The 19,514-nt window shown below is 55.2% G+C and overlaps 2 protein-coding genes across 5 annotated transcripts; both read left to right on the plus strand.

Annotated features, from left to right (window-relative positions):
• The first annotated feature begins 933 nt into the window (after positions 1-933).
• GJB3 (gap junction protein beta 3) lies at positions 934-6,364 on the plus strand. 3 transcript variants are annotated; one of them, XM_042245144.2, is made up of 2 exons: positions 934-1,186; positions 4,799-6,364. In XM_042245144.2, exon 2 carries the CDS (start codon positions 4,833-4,835, stop codon positions 5,643-5,645), a length of 813 nt encoding a protein of 270 aa, XP_042101078.1. In that variant the 5' UTR covers positions 934-1,186; positions 4,799-4,832; the 3' UTR covers positions 5,646-6,364. The 3 variants fall into 3 exon arrangements, with proteins under 3 accessions (XP_042101078.1, XP_042101081.1, XP_027820107.1); XM_042245147.2 differs by having other exon boundaries at positions 1,101-1,661; XM_027964306.3 differs by lacking the exon at positions 934-1,186 and adding an exon at positions 1,784-1,857.
• Positions 6,365-16,133: 9,769 nt separating this feature from the next.
• Positions 16,134-18,808, plus strand: GJA4 (gap junction protein alpha 4). Of its 2 annotated transcripts, none has more exons than XM_027967582.2 (2): positions 16,134-16,493; positions 17,281-18,808. In XM_027967582.2, exon 2 carries the CDS (start codon positions 17,298-17,300, stop codon positions 18,297-18,299), a length of 1,002 nt encoding a protein of 333 aa, XP_027823383.1. In that variant the 5' UTR covers positions 16,134-16,493; positions 17,281-17,297; the 3' UTR covers positions 18,300-18,808. The 2 variants fall into 2 exon arrangements, with proteins under 2 accessions (XP_027823383.1, XP_014947335.2); XM_015091849.3 differs by having other exon boundaries at positions 16,134-16,210.
• The last annotated feature ends 706 nt before the right edge of the window (positions 18,809-19,514 follow it).

Raw genomic sequence — 19,514 nt, forward strand, 5'->3', positions numbered from 1 at the left:
GATGTCTCTGAGCCCCAAGGCAGTGATCATTTTCTACAAGGAGTAGTAAGTAGGGTGATGGTGTAATGGATCTTCCCAAGTTTGGGGGTACTTTTGACAGTAAGAGGGGGTGCTGTTAATTACACCAGGGCCACAGGCCTAAGCCAGTACAGTCTTGGGGAGAAGCCATAGCCACCCTCCTGCTAGCAACATCATCTCAAACAGGGGGGTCCTTGGGCCCTTTGGTGACTGACTAAGCTCCAGACTCCTCAGGAGGCCGGAAACCCTGGAGGTTCCCCGACAAGGCTGAGGCCCAGGGACTCCCATAGGTTCCTAGTCATGACACATTAGTCAAGAAGACAAAGAGGCCTTGTCTTCAGAGCCCAGCCCATCTCAGCCCAGTCCAACCGGCAGGCCCCGCCCGCTCCTCAGGGGGTCTAAAGCACAGACGAGGCGCCCTCACCTCCGGCTTAACCATCCCCGCTCCCCCCATCCGCCTCCCCCCGCACACATAAACAGGATCTGCCCCTTGCAATAACTCCAGGTAACAACCTCCCCCCATCCCCACCTCACCCCTGGACAGAGGATCCACCCGGCTCCATCTCCTTTCCACAGCAGAGTGCCTGTTCCTGCTGCGGGCACAGGAGTCCTGCCCGCCCCCCTGGTTCTCCAGTGCCCCTGCCCCCACTCCAGGACGCGGAGCCTGAGCCACGCACGTGTTCGGGGAGGGCAGCTGCCCACGCAGGGTCGAGGCCAAGGACCAGGCGGGGACAGTGACCCGCAGGGCGCGGACGCAGTCGCCGTGGTAACACACGTGGGCGAGTCCCGATTGCAGTCGGCCCGGGGACCACTTGGAGCCCTTCACGCCCCGAATCTCATTGGAGCCTTTGCCACACAGCCCTGCCCAGGGCCACCGATGGCCCGGTTTCGCACACGAAGAAGAAACCGAGGCTCAGAAGAGCGAGCGTCAAGCCCCGACGAAGGTCGCCGGAGGAGCCAGGCACCGCGTCGGGACGAGAACCCGACCCTCGCCGCGGGCGGCTAGCGAGCTCCTCCCCCGACTCGCCCTCCCCAAAGCCGCCCCCGGCTGTGCTTGCCGCCACGCGCCTCCCCGCGACTGCAGAGACGCGGCTCCCTCCGTGCCCGCCGGTGCTTCGGCTCTTGAGGACGCGGGGTCCTGGCTCCCCCGCTGGCCGCGCCGCTGCGGGTAAGCTTCGGGGTGCCTCCCCACCCTGCGACCGCGCGCGGAGCGCCCCGGGTGACCCTGGGCGGGGCTGGGGCTTGCTCCTGCCTTCCGGCCAGGCTGAGCCTGGGAGGTGAGAGCATGCGAAGAGATGAAGGGACCTCCCCCCACCCCACTCCCCAGCTGCCTTCTCACCCCCTCCGTTCTGGGCGGGGTGGGGGCTCCAGCTGCCGAAGGTTCCTGGACAATCCCCTCCCACGTCGCGCAAACTTAATGGAACGGACGGGAACTGGGGGTGGCGGGTGGGGAGAGAGGGGTTCGGCCCCGGGGAGTGGGGCCGACCGGTGGGCACTGTGGAGTGGGCAATGAAAGCTGGGTTCGGCTAGGTCCTGGGGCATGGGCAAAGCGGATCGCAGGGAGCTGCTGTTGGGGACGGCAGTGGGGACCGGAACCGGCTCCACCAGTCCCCAGCCTCGGCTTGGAGGGAAATTCTTTGCCGGTGAGTCGCGTTCCTAGGGCGTGTCAGGCAGGACTGGGCAGACGGGACTGGAGGGTGGGAGGAGGCCAAGGAGGTACAGCCCCCAGGTGGGCCGGTCTGGGATGGCTCAGGTGGAGACACCTGTCAGCGCCCCTCTCCTCCCGGGCTGGCAGACAGGGTTCCAACCTCCACCGCGGTCTTCTTGAACTCCCACCAGGTGAGTGGCAGGCTGCGGAGGGAACGGTCTTTTATGATCCTTATAACAGCTCAAGAAAATAGGAATTATTTTCTCCCTTTGGAGATAAGGCAAGAAAGTCAAAGAGATTATCTGGGAAGTCACCCAAGGAGAAGGGGTAGAGCTGAGGCTTAAATCCAGATGTGGCTCCAGGTTCCATATACCTCCCACTGCCCCTCCCCAAAGGTCTCGGAAGGAACGGAGGAGGGGGTGGGGGGGACGGTGGTGCGGGGGAGAGTGACACTTTTATACGCTGTTTTATTGTATGGTACTGCCAGTGCATATACAATAATTGCCCTTGTGAAACAGAAATTCATGAAAATTCAGAGAGGTAGAGGATTAAACAAATACTTTAATTCCTAATTCCCTGGGTCTGGAAGATCCCCTGGAGAAGGAAATGGCACCCCACTCCAGTATTCTTGCCTGGAAAATCCCATGGTTGGAGGAGCCTGATAGGTTACAGTCCATGGGGTCACAAAGAGTCAGACACAACGAAGCGACTTCACTTTTTCACTTTAATTCCTACTGGTAATTAAATTCTAGGAAGAAAATAAAGGGGACAGGAGAAGAATAACTGGGAGGGCAGGGCCTCCAGGTATCTAGGGAAGCCTCTAATTAGAAGATGTTTTAGCGGAGGCCTCAGTGATGACGAGGGTCCAGTCATGCAAGGTTCTGGAGGAAGAGCACTCCAGGCAACAGGAATAATTACAAAGCCCCAGAGGCACTCATTAGAGTGCAGGAGAGGAGGGTGAGGATGTAGACTCCGGAGTTTTACTCTAAGTGTAATAAGAAGCTAGTAGAAAGCTGTCGTTGCTGTTGCTGCTGTTGTTGTTGTTGTTTGCTTTGCTGGGTCTTTGTCTCAGCCAGGGGCTCCTCTTGTTGCAGTGCGCAGTCTCATCGTGGTAGCTTCTCTTGTTGCCGAGCACAGGCTCTAGGACCCTCAGGCTGCAATAGCTGTGGCTCTGGGGCTCGGTAGTTGCGTTTCCCAGGCTCCAGAGCACAAGCTCAATAGTTGTGGCACATGGGCCTAGTTGCTCTGCGGCATGTGGGATCTTCCCGGACCAGGGATCACAAACCCGTGTCCCCTGCATTGGCAGGCGGCTTCTTTACCACTGAGCCACCCAGGAAGCCGTAGCAGAAAGTTTTAAATGAGGGAGTGACATGATTCAACTTAATGAACTTGGGGGGCATAGGAGCAGACACTTAGGCCAGCCAAGTGAGTGAAAGTGCCTCAGTTATGTCCGACTCTTTGCAACCCTATGGACTATACAGTCCATGGAATTCTCTAGGCCACAACACTGGAGTGGGTAGCCTTTCCCTTCTCCAGGGGATCTTCCCAACCCAAGGATCGAACCCAGGTCTCCCTCAGTGCAGGCGGATTCTTTACCAGTTGAGCCACAAGGGAAGCCCAAGAAGCCTTCTAGGCCAGCCAAGAGGCTGTGGCAATAATATCAGCAAGGGTGATGGTGGCTGGGAGCAGGGTGGTGGCAGTGGAGGGGTGAGAAGCAGCGATACAGGGATGGCCCTGAAGTCCTTGCGCACGCTCAGTCACACAGCAGCTCCAGGAGCTCACAGGCCCACACAGACACATGGAGAGGCTCCTACACCCTCTAGGCAGATACTAGGTGCACTCAGGCAGGCCCACCCATCCACACCCTCTGAGTCACGCCAGGACTGGGAGGAAAATGTGTGATCCAGGGACCTAAACAAAGCATGGCTCCCCACCACAAAACCCTGGCCTCCCGCATCGCTGGGGTGGCTAGGGCCCCCTCAGGCTCCAGCACAGCCTGCAGCGGATGTCCCTGGACTTTCCCTGGAACTGATGTCTCCAGGAACCAGACCATCACCCTCTCCATGCACCCCCTCAGCATGAATTGGTCTCCTAACTTCACAACCCACTGGCTGTGAGACCTTGGGGAAGTTGATTTCCCCTCTCTGAGCCCCAGTATCCTCTCTGAAGAATGGGGTTCATGACCCCAGGTTCACAGGACGGTAGTGTGGCATCAACAAAGTCAGTTCTGAGAACCTGGTCTGGGGCAGACATCCATCGGAGAAGGGGAGAGACACCTTCTGGTAGACAGCCCAGCTCTGAATTCAGTTCTAGTTTTAAATGAGTGACTTGACCACTCTAGATATCATATCATAGTGAGTAGCCAGCATTTACTGAGCACTTACTGTGTACTGAGTGCTTTGCGGTCATTTTCTCATTTGATTATCAGTTTCTTCATCTGTCAATGAGAAGCATAATAGTGCCTCCCTCACAGGGTCGTTATAAGGATTAAATGAGTTCCCTGGTGGTTCAGGCAGTAAAGCGCCTGCCTGCAGTGCTGGAGACCTGGGTTCAATCCCTGGATCAGGAAGATCCCCTGGAGAAGGATATGGCAACCCACTCCAGTACTCTTGCCTGGAAAATTCCATGGTCTGAGGAGTCTGGTGGGCTACAGTCCATGAGGCTGCCGATACAACTGAGCAACTTCACTTTCACTTTCATACATAAAGTGTGGCCTCATAGTAAATGTTCAATAAGTAATAATTATTGTTATCAGCAAGTGTGCGTTCCCTTCCTGCCAGCACACTGGCTCTGTTACTTTGGGCAGGTTACTTTACCTGTCTGTGCCTGTTTCCTCCCTGTAGCTCAGTAGGAATAGTCCTGATGTCTCAGAGTCGTTGGGATGAGCAAACGAATCCATCCACATAAAGAACTTAGAACGGCATCTGGCACTCAGTAACAGCTCTATGTGTGTGTGCTAAGTCGCTTCAGCCGTGTCCAACTCTGCGGCCCTTTAGACTGCGTAGCCTGCCAGGCTCTTCTGTCCATGGGGATTCTCCAGGCAAGAACACTGGAGTGGCTTGCCATGCCCTCCTCCAGGGAGAAGTTCTCTGGGGCCTCTTGGTTCACATCGGGGTTTTCCTATTCTGTCAGGTGGGCACGGCCCCGGCGCCCCGCCCCAGGCACCATGGACTGGAAGACGCTCCAGGCCCTGCTGAGCGGAGTCAACAAGTACTCCACAGCCTTCGGGCGCATCTGGCTGTCGGTGGTGTTCGTCTTCCGCGTGCTGGTCTACGTGGTGGCCGCGGAGCGCGTGTGGGGGGACGAGCAGAAAGACTTTGACTGCAACACCAAGCAGCCGGGCTGCACCAACGTCTGCTACGACGAGTTCTTCCCCATCTCCAACATCCGCCTCTGGGCCCTGCAGCTCATCTTTGTCACGTGCCCGTCGCTGCTGGTCATCCTGCACGTGGCCTACCGCGAGGAGCGCGAGCGGCGGCACCGCCAGAAGCACGGCGACCAGTGCACCAAGCTCTACGACGACACGGGCAAGAAGCACGGCGGCCTCTGGTGGACCTACCTGCTGAGCCTCGTCTTCAAGCTCCTCATCGAGTTCCTCTTCCTCTACGTGCTGCACACGCTCTGGTACGGCTTCGGCATGCCCCGCCTGGTGCAGTGCGCCAACGTGGCGCCCTGCCCCAACACCGTGGACTGCTACATCGCCCGGCCCACCGAGAAGAAGCTCTTCACCTACTTCATGGTGGGCGCCTCTGCCGTCTGCATCGTGCTCACCTTCTGTGAGATCTGCTACCTCATCTTCCACAGGATCGTGCGAAGCCTTCACAGGAAGAGCCCGCGCGGGGGCCGCGGCCACGCGCCCTCCGCCAGCCGGGCCTCCACCTGCCTCTGCCACCACAAGCTGCTGGAGGCCGGAGACCCGAGCCCGGACTCCCGCGACGACAAGCTCTGTGCTTCCGCGCCCACCATGACCCCCATCTGACCGCGGGGCTGGGGGCCGTCCTGGGGCTGCCCGTGGGGACAGAAGCAGGGGCGTATGGTGCCGGTGGAGGGGTCCTACGGGTGCTGCATGCCCCCACTCTGAATTCACTACACTATGCAATTTCATTAGCAGATTTTTTTCCTTTTGAACGCTGGGCACTGTGCTGTCTATCTGGTATAGGTAACACCACAGGCCCAGTGGCAGCCCTCCTGGGAGACAGATGTTGAAACAAGCCAGTTAACTGCTGCCTACCAGGTGACACTTGGCAGGACTTCCCCTAACCCAGGAAGGAGTGATCACGAGAGGCTTCCCCGAGGGAGGAATGTTTAAGGGAGGTAAGATGAGCTTCTTAGCAGGGGAAACAAGAGCAGATGCCCAGAGGCCATAAGACAAAATGCTTGCCTTGGGTTGGATGCACCCGGCCAAAGGGCATCTTCCTTCTGGTGCGGCACCCAGATTCCTGGGGTGGAAAGGAAGTGTCCGCCCAGCGGTGGAGGCCTGGAGAGCCTGGGAAGAGAAGGAGGCTCTGTGTCACCACTGCCCTCCAGGAAGTCCCCGCAGCCCCAGTCATTCCTCCAGCCTCAGGCAGCTTTGCTCCCATCTTCCTTCCACACTGTGCTCAGTCTGGTGCCAGCCTTTCAGGGACTTGAGATGGATGTACTGATAGGAACATCCCCAAGGCATTTTCATTGAAATCAATAAAGGCTGTGTTTTATACAGGTCGGCTCTCCTCTTTTCTCCCATGCTCCCACCCACTTCCCTGGTGGCTCAGACAGTAAAGAACCTGCCTGCAATGCAGGAGACCAGGGTTTGGTCGGGAAGATACTCTGGAGAAGGAAATGGCAACCCACTCCAGTATTCTTGCCTGGAAAATTCCATGGACGGAGGAGCCTAGCAGGCTACAGTCCATGGGTGGCAAAGAGTCGGACATGACTGAGCAACTAACACTTCCCCAGATCATATCGCCAGCCCAAATCTTCCACCAAATGCCACCAAGCAGCTCTATTTGCATGACCCCAGGCACAGCAAGCTCAAAACACCCTGAATGAAAGTGAAGTCGCTCAGTTGTGACTCTGCGTGTCCGACTCTTTGCGACCCCATGGACTGTAGCCTACCAGGCTCCTCCCTCCATGGGATTCTCCAGGCAAGAGTATACTGGAGTGGGTTGCCATTTCCTTCTCCAGGGAATCTTCCCGACCCAGGGATCAAACCCAGGTCTCCCGCATTCCAGGCAGACACTTTACCCTCTGAGCCACCAGGGAAGTCCAACTAAACCCAACCCACCCACAAGACCCTGAGGGCAGAGAAGGTAGCACTCTGAAGAGGACAGAGCTCCAGGCTTGGGCTGGGTTGACCCAGGTGCTACAGATATATATGCTGTGATTGCCTATGTGGTCACAAGAGGGCGCTGTGCTCCTTCTACAACAGGACCGCTACTTTACAACCAGACTCTGCCCTGAGCACACACAATCACAGCCCTCTGGTTGTAAAGACAAACCACACCGCCCTCTTCCTTTGTAACCTGATCACTGCCATCCACAACCGGTGCCCCACCCTATGTACACAAAATCCCTGTTACTCATACTTTTCACTCCTGTGTGTGCTCACCACAGGCTTCTCCAACAGCATGCAGCCCAGCCTCACCCAAGTACCATCCAGCTCCTTCCGTTGCCCTGAGCATTTTCTCCATCCCAGGCTCCCCGGCAGACACAAGGACTGTGCCGGGGAGTAGGATCTGAGCCCAGGGAGCTCAGAGTCTCGGGGAGACAGAGAATTTCTCATGCCCTGCATTAACCAAGCCCAGGTGGTTCCCAGCCCCGCTCCCAACACCATGTGCTGACCTGAAATTTAAGGAACACCCAACACCCAAGCCAGGTCAGGATGGAAAGCAAAAGGGGGTGCAAGGTTATACTAACCAGAGGAACATTTAGTAACTATCAAAGCCAAGGCCAGGAGCCAGAAATCCAGGAGGCAGGGAGCCAAGAGCTAATGCAGGCAAGGAAAGGGACCGGTCATTGTGTCGACAGAACAGGCTGGGGTTCACCTTTGCTCTCCTGTGTGGCCATGACCCGGGTGGATAAGCCAGCCAAGTTTAAAGGGCCCAGGGCTGGGCTGACACCCACCTCCCAGATTGAATCACAGCTTAACCACTTCAGGACCACAGCTTCACCACACTGCACCTTGAGCAGGCTTTCAGAACCTCAGTATGGTCATCAATAAAATGGGAATTAGTCAAGGTCTCAAAGAAGACAGCACATTCAAACCAAGGAACTGCAAAGAGTTTTCCTTGAGGGACTGTTTTTGAAGGTATGGGCCGTGTATGTGTGTGTGTGTGTGTGTGTGTGTGAGAGAGTTGCTCAATCATATCTGACTCTTTGTGACCCTATGGACTATAGCCTGCCAGGTGCCTCTGTCCATGGGATTCTCCAGGCAAGAATACTGGAGTGGGTTGCCATGCCCTCCTCCAGGGGAATCTTCCCAACCCAGGGATCGTCTCCTGTGTCTCTGCATTGGCAGGCGGATTCTTTGCCACTAGCGCCACCTGGGGAGCCCCGAAGGTATGGGCATGATTAAGGAAACCCACAAATGGAACTCTGGGGCTATGAGCAATGGATGGGGTTGCTACACAGGAGCTGCAAGGATGCACCAAAGCACAGCAATCAAATACCATGGCTTCACTCTCCCGTCTCCTGCTCACCCAAGCAGTGGCTCCCACTGACCCAACACAACCAGAAACAAGGCCAAGGAAGCCTATTGAGGCAGTACAACTCAGGCTCCCAGGGCACAGAGCAGATCTGAGGGGCAAAAGGAACATATTCAGCCCAGTCTCAGAATAGTAACCACTCCTAGCATTGTTGTAGAGATAAAAGGAGACAGCGTCAGTAGTACATGAGTTCAGTGCTAACATATCCAGTCGGTATCCAAGCACACCCATGCTTAGGAAAGTCTGCCTGCCACCCAGGCCATCTCCTGTGTCAATCCCAGCTTGGAGTGGATGGTTGCAAAGGTCCCAGGGAGGGGTGATCTCCACCTATTTACTGCCTTGCATTCCAGCACCTTGGAGGGCCTGGTTAAGCGTGGCTTGGAGGTCAGAGCAACCAGAGAATACCACCAGTTATCCCAGCATGGACTGAGCCTCCAGTCCTGGCCCCGCTTCTCCAGGCTGTGGGCCAGGACCACAGATGAGGGAATATTCCAGCCCTGAGCATCCCACCTTGGGCCTGAGAGCTGACCCCACCAGTGCCATTCACACTTTGCATCCATCCAACGTGTGTTGAGTTACTATTCACCATCCAGAGTCCCCAGCACACACCACCATCACAAGGTGACTCTCAAGTCTCCTGGCCTTCTCTTCTGAGGGTTCAGTTCACTCGCTCCATCATGTCCAACTCTTTGAGACCCCATGGACTGCAGCACGCCAGGCCTCCCTGTCCATCACCAACTCCCGAAGCTTACTCAAACTGATGTCCATAGAGTCGGTGATGCCATCCAACCATCTCATCCTCTGTCATCCCCTTCTCCTCCCGCCTTCAATCTTCCCCAACATCAGGGTCTTTTCCAATGAGTCAGTTCTTCACATCAAGTGGCCAAAGTATTGTAGTTTCAGCTTCAGCATCAGTCCTTCCAATGAATATTCAGGATTGATTTCCTTAAGGATGGATTGGTTGGATCTCCTTACAGTCCAAGGGATTCTCAAGAATCTTCTTCAACACCACAGTTCAAAAGCATCAATTCTTTGGCGCTCAGCTTTCTTTATGATCCAACTCTCACATCCACACATAACTACTAGAAAAACCATAGCTTTGACTAGATGGACCTTTGTTGGCAAAGTAATATCTCTGCTTTTTAATAAACTGTCTAGGTTGGTCATAACTTCCCTTCCAAGGAGCAAGCATCTTTTAATTTCATGGCTGCGGTCACCATCTGCAGTGATTTTGGAGCCCCCCAAAATAAAGTCTGCCACTATTTCCACTGTTTCCCCATCTATTTGCCATGGACTGATGGGACCTGATGCCATGATCTTCAGTTCAGTTCAGTTCAGTCGCTCAGTCGTGTCTGATTCTTTGCGATCCCATGAATCGCAGCACGCCAGGCCTCCCTGTCCATCACCATCCCCTGGAGTTCACTCAGACTCACATCCATCGAGTCCGTGATGCCATCCAGCCATCTCATCCTCTGTCATCCCCTTCTCCTCCTGCCCTCAATCCCTCCCAGCATCAAACTCTTTTCCAATGAGTCAACTCTTCACATCAGGTGGCCAAAGTACTGGAGCTTCAGCTTTAGCATCATTCCTTCCAAAGAAATCCCAGGGTTGAACTCCTTCACAATGGACTGGTTGGATCTCCTTGCAGTCCAAGGGACTCTCAAGAGTCTTCTCCAACACCACACTTCAAAAGCATCAATTCTTCGGCGCTCAGCCTTCTTCACAGTCCAACTCTCACATCCATACATGACCACAGGAAAAATCATAGCCTTGACTAGGCGGACCTTAGTCAGCAAAGTAATGTCTCTGCTTTTGAATATGCTATCTAGGTTGGTCATAACTTTTCTTCCAAGAAGTAAGCGTCTCTTAATTTCATGGCTGCAGTCACCATCTGCAGTGATTTTGAAGCCCAGAAAAATAAAGTCTGACACTGTTTCCACTGTTTCCCCATCTATTTCCCATGAAGTGATGGGACCAGATGCCATGATCTTCACTTTCTGCCATAAGGGTGGTGTCATCTGCATATCTGAGGTTATTGATATTTCTCCCGGCAATCTTGATTCCAGCTTGTGTTTCTTCCAGTCCAGCATTTCTCATGATGTACAAGTGATGGGACCGGATGCCATGATCTTAGTTTTCTGAATGTTGAGCTTTAAGCCAACGTTTTCACTCTCCTCTTTCACTTTCATCAAGAGGCTTTTTAGCTCCTCTTCACTTTCTGCCATAAGGGTGGTGTCATCTGCATATCTGAGGTTATTGATATTTCTCCCGGCAACCTTGATTCCAGCTTGTGCTTCATCCACCCCAGCATTTCTCATGATGTACTCTGCATATAAGTTAAATAAGCAGGGTGACAATATACAGCCTTGATGTACTCTTTTCCCAATTTGGAACCAGTCTGTTGTTCCATGTCCAGTTCTAACTGTTGCTTCCTGACCTGCATACAGATTTCTCAAGAGGCAGGTCAGGTGGTCTGGTATTCCCATCTCTTTCAGAATTTTCCACAGTTTGTTGTGATCCACACAGTCAAAGGCTTTGGCATAGTCAATAAGCAGATGTTTTTCTCAAACTCTCTTGCTTTTTCGATGATCCAACAGTGGCAATTTGATCTCTGGTTTGTTTGCCTTTTCTAAATCCAGCTTGAACATCTGGAAGTTCACGGTTCGTGTACTGTTGAAGCCTGGCTTGGAGAATTTTGAGCATTACTTTGCTAGCGTGTGAGATGAGTGCAATTGTGTGCTAGTTTGAACATTCTTTGGCATTGTCTTTCTTTGGGATTGGGATAAAAAACTGATCTTTCCAGTCCTGTGGCCACTGCTGAGTCTTCCAGATTTGCTGGCATATTGAGTGCAGCACTTTCCCAGCATCATCTTTTAGGATTTGAAATAGCTCAACTGGAATTCCATCACCTCCACTAGCTTTGTTCATAGTGATGCTTCCTAAGGCCCACTTGACTTTACATTCCAGGATGTCTGGCTCTCGGTGAGTGATCACACTGTTGTTTTTATCTGGGTCATGAAGCCTTTTTTGTACAGTTCTTCTGTGTATTCTTGCCACCTCTTAATATCTTCTGCTTCTGTTAGGTCCATACCATTTCTGTCCTTTATCGGGCCCATCTTTGCATGAGATGTTCCCTTGGTATCTCTAATTTTCTTGAAGAGATCTCTACTCTTTCCCATTCTGTTGTTTTCCTCTATTTCTTCTGAGGGTACGCACCTCTCTGTCCTCTTCTCCCACTAGGTAGATTCACTGCAAGCTTCCTTCAACAGTGCTTATGTTGATGATGTAGATTTCGTATACACACTTCAAGTTTACATCAGCTGCATGGTGTGACCGCCAACCAGCAGCCCAAGGCCAACAGAGTATTTTGTATTCATCACCCTGATCCAAGCCCCTTGATACGGACAAAATGTTTGTGTCCTCCCACAACTCATTTGTTGAAATGCTAATTTCCAGTGCCGTGGTATTAACAGGTAGGGCCTTTGGGAAGTGATGGGCCATGAGGGTGGATCTGTGCTCTGATGAGAAGAGACACAAGGGGAATGGTCTCCCTCTCTCTCTCGCTCGCTGACACATGAGGACACACTAAGAAGACAGCCCAACATAAACCAGGAAAAGGGCCTTCACCAGGAACCCAACCAGGCTGCCACCCTGATCTTGGACTTCCAGCCTCAGAACCATGGGAAGTAAAGCTCTGCTGTTTAAACCACCCAGTCTGTGTGTTGTTACAGCAGCCTGGGCTGAGACACCCCCGTCATCACTCACGGATCATTGCAACAGTCTCCCTGCTTCCTGCCCCCGACTCTGTAGATGCTGCAGAAGAGTTAGGAGAGCAAAAGGCATCAACGGAAAGGGGAGGAACAGAACCGAACAGTAAGACTCGTCTGTGGGAGCTCTGTGTCCATCACACAAAGGCAGTGGGTGAGAGGAGTCCCATATTGCATGGAAATGGCCCGACCCTTGACCACACTTGGCTCAGCCATTGCCCGGGGCCACTCCAGCAGGGCCTGGCCACCTGCGCCGCTGAAGCAGACCTGCAAGTGCCAATAGCTGGGGGCTGTCAGCTGGCCACGCTCCGCACCACTGCGCAGCGAGCCCTCTGTTGAGGGAGGCCGTCTGCATCCACCACCCACTCCCACAGTCTAGTCCCAGGAAGGTGATCAGAGCGTCCCCTAAAACCTAAGTCAGGCTGTGTCACTCCTCTGCCCCAAACCTCTAAAGGCCTGTAGAGACCCACAGGATTTGTCCCACCTGTTCCCTTTGCGAACCCATCTCTCCTCCTTGCTGACCTCAACGTCATGTTGACCTTCTTGCTGTTCCCTCAAGCAGGAAACACCAGGCACCTTCCTGTCTCAGGACCTTTGCTCTCTCTTTCCCTCTGCCTGGAATGTACTTTCTCCTAGAGAGCCACCGGGCTCCCTCTTTTCCTTCAGGGTCCACAACAAAGGCCAGCTGCTTTTTAAGAATTTGGCACCTCTCCTGTTCAAAATCAAAGCCCTCCCCCACCCCCACCGCCACGCCCTGATCCTCCTTTCCTGCTTTACTCTCCACCTACCAGGTATCACCCTCTATCACCCTCTAACAGGTTCTGTATTTTGTCTGTAAAGCCCACAAGACGGGGATTTGTGTTATTGCTGTTCCCTGGTTGAGCTCCAGTGTTTAGTCCTCAGTAAATAATTTATGGATTCGCAAATTTATATATGAGCCTGGTTCCCTGCTACGGGCTGGGCATGTAAACAGGACTCAGTCACCTGCCCTCAAGGGGCTCACAACCCACCAGGGGAGGAGTAAGAAACACAAGTAAGCAATGCACCCTGGGTGGGATCAGGAAATGGGAGTGTGCCATCTCCAGAGATTCCGTTTTGCAAGCTGAAAACGCTCTAGAGATCCACTGCACAACAATGTGAATGAACTTAACACAACTCAACAGTGTGCCCGCGGGCGGTAGGTGAGCCACCGAGGGCACGCCTAACCAGAGGAGGCCAGCAAGGGGAACTTCTAGGAGAAGGGACCTGGAGCAAAGTCCCGAATGGCTGAGCGCATGAGGTGAGAGGGAACAGCACAGACAAAGGCAACAGTCAAGTATGGCTGGATGGTTGAAAGAAAGGGGAAGAGGGAGGAGGCTGCAGCGGTGGCTGAGGCCAGGAGGCAAAGGAGGATTTTAAGCAGGGCGGTGTGTGGTCTGATTTCTGGGGAAGGGTGGAGGCTCGGCGGGCAGCCAGGAGACCAGTTGGGAGGCCACTGAGATGGTGGCCTACACAGGGTCAGGGCAGTAGGAACGGTGGGGAGTGTGGCGATCTAAGGATGTTTCCCAGGTGGAAGGGCCAGGTGTGGGATTGTCTTGGCTGACCCCGGCTCATCCCTTCCCGGAAGGGGCAGGGTCATTCAAACTCTGACCTCCAGAGCCCCTGGGGAAGGGTGAAGGCAGCTCTTCCCTCCTTCCCAGTAGATGGGATCAGATCAGATCCGGCTCTGGGAGAGCCAGCCACAGGAGAGGAACTCTGGGAGCAGAGGCTGCAGTGGGGGCGTGGTGAGAACCCGCCTCCAGGGACCTCAGTTCTCATGCCCTCAGAGGTCAGAATTTAGTAGGCGCAGTTGTCAGCTCTGGAAGTCCAGGAGGCTCAGCTCAGCATGGTCCTCAGGGACAGGCCTGGAACGGGAAGTCAGCTCAGCCCGATCCTGAAAGTTCTGAGGTCAGAGCTGAGCCCACCACACTTGGTGCCCCAGAGGTCCTCCAAAGGCAGGACCCTTGGGGACCCATCATGGGATACCGGGAGTCCACAGGCTGAATCCTGTTGTGGAGAAACACAGGACCTTTCTGCCATCCAGCCTCAGACACCACCTTCCACATCCCATTTCCTGAACTGCCCCATCCTTCACCAATATTCCACCTGAGCTGCCTCCCTCTCAGCGCTTTCTGCTCCCGCCAAGACCCACCCACCAACCCTTTCGGTCACAGAATGTTTTGTTACAACGTTTTTAGCCACCACCCATTGGGAAACTTTCTGTGTACTAATATGATGCTGTAAACTTTGACTGGATCTCCCATCAGCCCTACGGGTAGCATCTATTATGTCCCCAATCTACAGAGGAATACGCTGAGGCACCAGTGTGTAAGCAACTTACCTAAGGGCCCAGGGGTCAACAACAGCCTCAAGTTCTAGGCCCTACACCCTCTCCCACCAAGGCAGGTACAGCCTCAGGACCTGGCAGCCTTTGTTCCTGCAGTTCTTTTGCCTAGAATATTCTCCCCACCCTCCACCTGGCTGATAAGAGTTTCACATATCTAAGTATGGGGAAGCCACAGCTTAAGCAAGAGTTAATCCGAATTTTATGCTAACTAAAACATCCTGTTTGTGGCCCTGTCAAACATACGTTGTACATGTGCTTTAATTATGAAAGAAAAGGGTGCATTGACCAGAAGTAAAGAATGTTCATGTTAAAAATAAAGGTTACATCATGCCTGCCTTTCTGGAACACCAATGCTGCTACTCCTTCGATGATAAGATTTTCTTCCCAGGTGCCAAGGCCGTACTGACTCTGTGTACTGCTGATCTGTGATTTCGTGGGTTTTGGTTTTGTTTTTTCGCAACTTTGAAGTATCCCTGACTTGTTTGACATTCTTTGTTCCAACAAGATATAAACTGTGCTGAAAAATCGTGCTTCTCCCGAGCAGTTGCACCGAGTTATCAGAGGCTGTCTCCTGGGCAAGAATAGTCAGTGTGGCTCAAATAAAACTCTTTTCTATTCCTATTATAGACTCCTGATTATTCCCATCCCCCTGGCTAATGCTGTCTCCTCCAGGAAACATTCCTAACTGAGCCCCCCCGAGTCAGGGGAACTTCGCATCTTTACTCTTCCCCAAAGGCCGATGGGCACAGTTCCTGCCTGTCTCCTCTAGCCAGTGAGAGTCACAGGCCAGGGACCACATCTGGCTGGTTTATGCTCAACTCCCCAGCTCCACAGACAACGCCTGCAGCCCATGGATGTTCACAGAGAGGATAATGCCTGAATGAACAACAGGCGGGCCCTGCCCACCTCTTCACTTCTTTTGGATGCCTCCCCCCACCCCACGTTTAGAGCCATGAGGATGAGATCCAAGCTAAAGGTCAGGAGAGTCCCCTCCCCCCAACCCCCCAACCCTCGTCCTGTCTCTAGTGGACCATGGCATTGCTTGCCCTCTGATGGTGCAGCCTTCCCAAGAATGGGGATGTTTAAGATCTCAGCAAGAACAGGGGCTGACTAGAGACCCCCAGCTTCACCACAGACACTAGAGAAGGCAGATTATAACCCTCTCTCTCCCATGCCCTAAGGAGGCTTCATTATCAAGTCCTGGTATGGCTCTGGGCACACAGTGGCCACCCCACAGGGGTGTTCTGCCTTCTCAACAAGAGCGAGAGGCCCCCACGGTCAAGGAGCTGCCCTTCCCAGGAGGCCCCATACCCTCACCCCCACCTGCCCATCTCTCAGAGCCTCCCAGGACAGCTGCCTGAGGTCAGAAAGTTCTGGCTGTAATCCTTTCGCATGCAGCCACCCTGGAAAACATCATCCCTCCGGAGACCTCTCTGTTGCACAGCCAAAGAAGCAGTCTCTCCCCCCACGCTCCTCGCCCCCGACTCCCATTGGCACCTCCCGGGCCCTTTTCTTGAGAGTGGCTTCAGGGAGCCCGCGCCTCCCGTCCCGCCCCCAACCTCCCGCTCGGAACAGCGCCCGCCGCCCGCCCGCCGCTTCCTGCCCCCACCCCGCCCCGCGCGCTATTTAAGGCGCCCCCGCCGCCCGGCGCCGTCCAGCAGGGCTCCCGCGGGCGCCGCTCCGGCCGACTTGCGTCCCCTCCGCCACCTGGGCCGCCCGCAGGCCGGCGGTGAGTTGGGCTGGGGGGCGCGCTGGGGCGCCACCTGCCAGCGGACCAGCGGGCAAGGGACAGGGGGCCACCTGCCAGGGGCGGAGGGCTGCTGCGGGGGGCACCCACCGCGGGCCTGGCTCACCCAGCCTACCTGGGCTGGCCTCAGAGGCTAAGCCGGGTTCCTGCCGTCTCTCGGTGGGCCCTCATAACCCTCGGAAGTAGGAATGTTAACATTTTCCAGGAGAGGAGACTGAGGTACTAAGGGGCCGTCACTTCTCCGAGGCCTCCGTTAGCAGGAGAGGTAGGATTTGAACCCAGGTCTGGCTCCAGAGCCCGGCTGTAAACCGCTTTGCTCCCACAAAGAAGCACCTCCCCATCCCCTTTCCCCCTCCTTCCTCCCCCCACCGGACTCTCCCCCTGAAGTTCTGGGAACTCTGTGGCCTGTGCCTCCACCCTGCTATGACAGTTCCTTTCAAGAGCCTAGAATCCGGCAGCAACAGCTTTGGCAGGGGGAGGGAGTGGAGAAAGGGGACCCGAGATCAAGAGTGGGTACTTAAGCGGCAGGTGGCCGCTATTGCTGACAGGTGGAGCTAATGCAGGATGCTGCCTTGAGTGTCTAGCATGCCTTCACCAGGAACTCAGAGGTTAGAGCAAGGCCAGATGGGCGAGAGCTGCTGGGGAGGGAGAGGGGACCTGAGGCTTTGGGCCCCCTGGGAAGCTGGAGTTACCACCACCACCTCCCCCTCACTGTCTGGGGACAGCCTGTCCTGGGCCGAAGGGAGGAGGGGCATGGCGCAGCTGTGTGACCTTGGATGGGTTCCTCAAATTCTCTGTTCCCTTAGGCTCAGGAGGCTCACCTGGATCCAGAGCTCCTTCGGCTGGGTCAGGAGGGACCCAGGTGGGACTAGGCAAGGCTCCTAGCTGTACCCTTGCCAGAGCTTAGCAGCCATCAGCCAAAGGCCTGCTTTTAGTCCTGCTGGGTGTGAGCCCCCAGGCCAGTCCCTTCCCCTCCGGGAGCTCAGTTTCCCGCAGACCTGTTGCTAGGACAGCTGAGAAGGACACTGACCGTGTCTTATGCCTCCCTGCAGACGGAGGCCCGGGAGCCATGGGCGACTGGGGCTTCCTTGAGAAGCTGCTAGACCAGGTCCAGGAGCACTCGACCGTGGTGGGCAAGATCTGGCTGACGGTCCTTTTCATCTTCCGCATTCTCATCCTGGGCCTGGCCGGCGAGTCGGTGTGGGGCGACGAGCAGTCGGATTTCGAGTGTAACACGGCCCAGCCAGGCTGCACCAATGTCTGCTACGACCAGGCCTTCCCCATCTCCCACATCCGCTACTGGGTGCTGCAGTTCCTCTTCGTCAGCACGCCCACCCTGGTCTACCTGGGCCATGTCATCTACCTGTCTCGGCGCGAGGAGCGCCTTCGGCAGAAGGAGGGGGAGCTCCGGGCGCTGCCAGCCAAGGACCCACGCGTGGAGCGGGCGCTGGCAGCCATAGAGCGCCAGATGGCCAAGATCTCGGTGGCGGAAGACGGTCACCTGCGGATCCGTGGGGCGCTGATGGGCACCTATGTGGCCAGCGTGCTCTGCAAGAGCGTGCTGGAGGCGGGCTTCCTGTATGGCCAGTGGCGTCTCTATGGCTGGACCATGGAGCCTGTGTTTGTGTGCCAGCGCTCACCCTGCCCCTACCTCGTGGACTGCTTCGTCTCTCGCCCCACGGAGAAGACTATCTTCATCATCTTCATGCTGGTGGTCGGACTCATCTCCCTGGTGCTCAACCTGCTGGAGCTGGCGTACCTGCTGTGCCGCTGCCTCAGCCGGGGGGTGAGGGCCCGGCAGCGCCAGGATGCGCCTCCAGCCCCGGGCACCTCCTCGGAGCCTTACGCCGACCAGGTCTTCTTCTACCTCCCCATGGGCGAGGGGCCCTCATCCCCGCCATGCCCCACCTACAACGGGCTGTCGTCCAGTGAGCAGAACTGGGCCAACCTGACTACAGAGGAGAGGCTGGCTTCTTCCAGAGCCCCCCTCTTCCTGGACCCACCCCCCCAGACTGGCCAGAAATCCCCCAGTCGCCCCAGTAGCTCTGCTTCCAAGAAACAGTATGTGTAAGGGCCTGAGGCTTCCATCACCCCGCAGCGGGGCCTGGGAAGTCTTGCTGCCTTTAATGCAAGGTTCCACGGAGATGGCTGGGGGAAACAGGTGCTGGCTGGCCAGACAGCCTCCTTGCATGTTGTTCTTGACACCTGCATCCTTCCTAATGACCAGAGGGCACCACACTTTCCCCTCCAGAACGTGGCTTTGTCCCAAGCATGGACAGAGCCAGCGTGGGGTGCTCTTAGCCAAGGGTGTTTGAGCCCTTTGGTCTTTTTCACCTGGTTCAGAGGGATTCGGAGACAACTTACCCCACCCCCACCCCCGCGGCAGATTCACCTCCACCCAGGCTGTCTGCACACCCTGTCCTCTCAGGAAAGGCTGGTGGAGGCTGCTGGGTCAGCCTTGATCACACACACAGAGCCTGTGCTGGATCTGGCCCTGTCAAGGGGAGTGGGGTCTTATTCTCATCACTCCTTCCTACTTCCACTGTTTATCCTTCTAAAATAAACAGGACTTGATCACAAGTGAGGTGTGTGTTGATACTGTCATGATGTACCTTTGCATGGGGGGTTGGAGGACAGTTGCTTTGCCCACGGTTCCTTGCCTCTGCAATCCCAACACCAGCCAGCGCCTTAAACCCTCAAACTCCTACGTATCACCTCTCAGCAGCTCTGAGTCCTGAACACTGCCTTCTGAAATTATTTGCCTCAGCACCAGACTCTTTCCATCCTCACTGTCCCAGCCCCTTCAACCTGTCCATTAATCAGTGGCCTAAACAGTGTCTGTCCTCATCCTGCCCCCCGGCCATCCAGCGCCCCGGCCATGCTCCCCACTGCAGTGTGCTTCCTTACTGGACACTGCTCCTCACCTGCCCTGGGCTTCCCTGGTGGCTCAGAGGGTAAAGAATCTGCCTTCAATGTGGGAGGCCCAGGTTCAGTCCCTGGGTCAGGAAGAGCCCCTGGAGAAGGGAATGGCAACCCATTCTAGTATTCTTGCCTGGAGAATCCCATAGACTGAGGAGCCTGGCAGGCTACAGTACAGGGGGTTTGCAGAGTCAGACATGACTGAGCAATTAACACTCTTCACCTGCCTGCCTGCCAGCCAAGCCCTTCAGAGTCTGGCTCAAGTGGGCCTGCAGTCCTTGGTGTTTGGGGAGGCAGGTTTAGACCACTTACCCCTGCTGCCTTGGCCCTTTCTTGTCTGCCCACCAGAAGGAGCAACTTAAGGACC

This window comes from Ovis aries, chromosome 1, assembly GCF_016772045.2.
Source record: "Ovis aries strain OAR_USU_Benz2616 breed Rambouillet chromosome 1, ARS-UI_Ramb_v3.0, whole genome shotgun sequence".
Classification (NCBI taxonomy): Eukaryota; Metazoa; Chordata; class Mammalia; order Artiodactyla; family Bovidae; genus Ovis; species Ovis aries.

Bases quoted from the DNA above. Each gene is read 5' to 3' on its own strand.
- GJA4 (XM_027967582.2), top strand. From the start codon at position 17,298: ATGGGCGACTGGGGCTTCCTTGAGAAGCTGCTAGACCAGGTCCAGGAG.
- GJB3 (XM_042245144.2), top strand. From the start codon at position 4,833: ATGGACTGGAAGACGCTCCAGGCCCTGCTGAGCGGAGTCAACAAGTAC.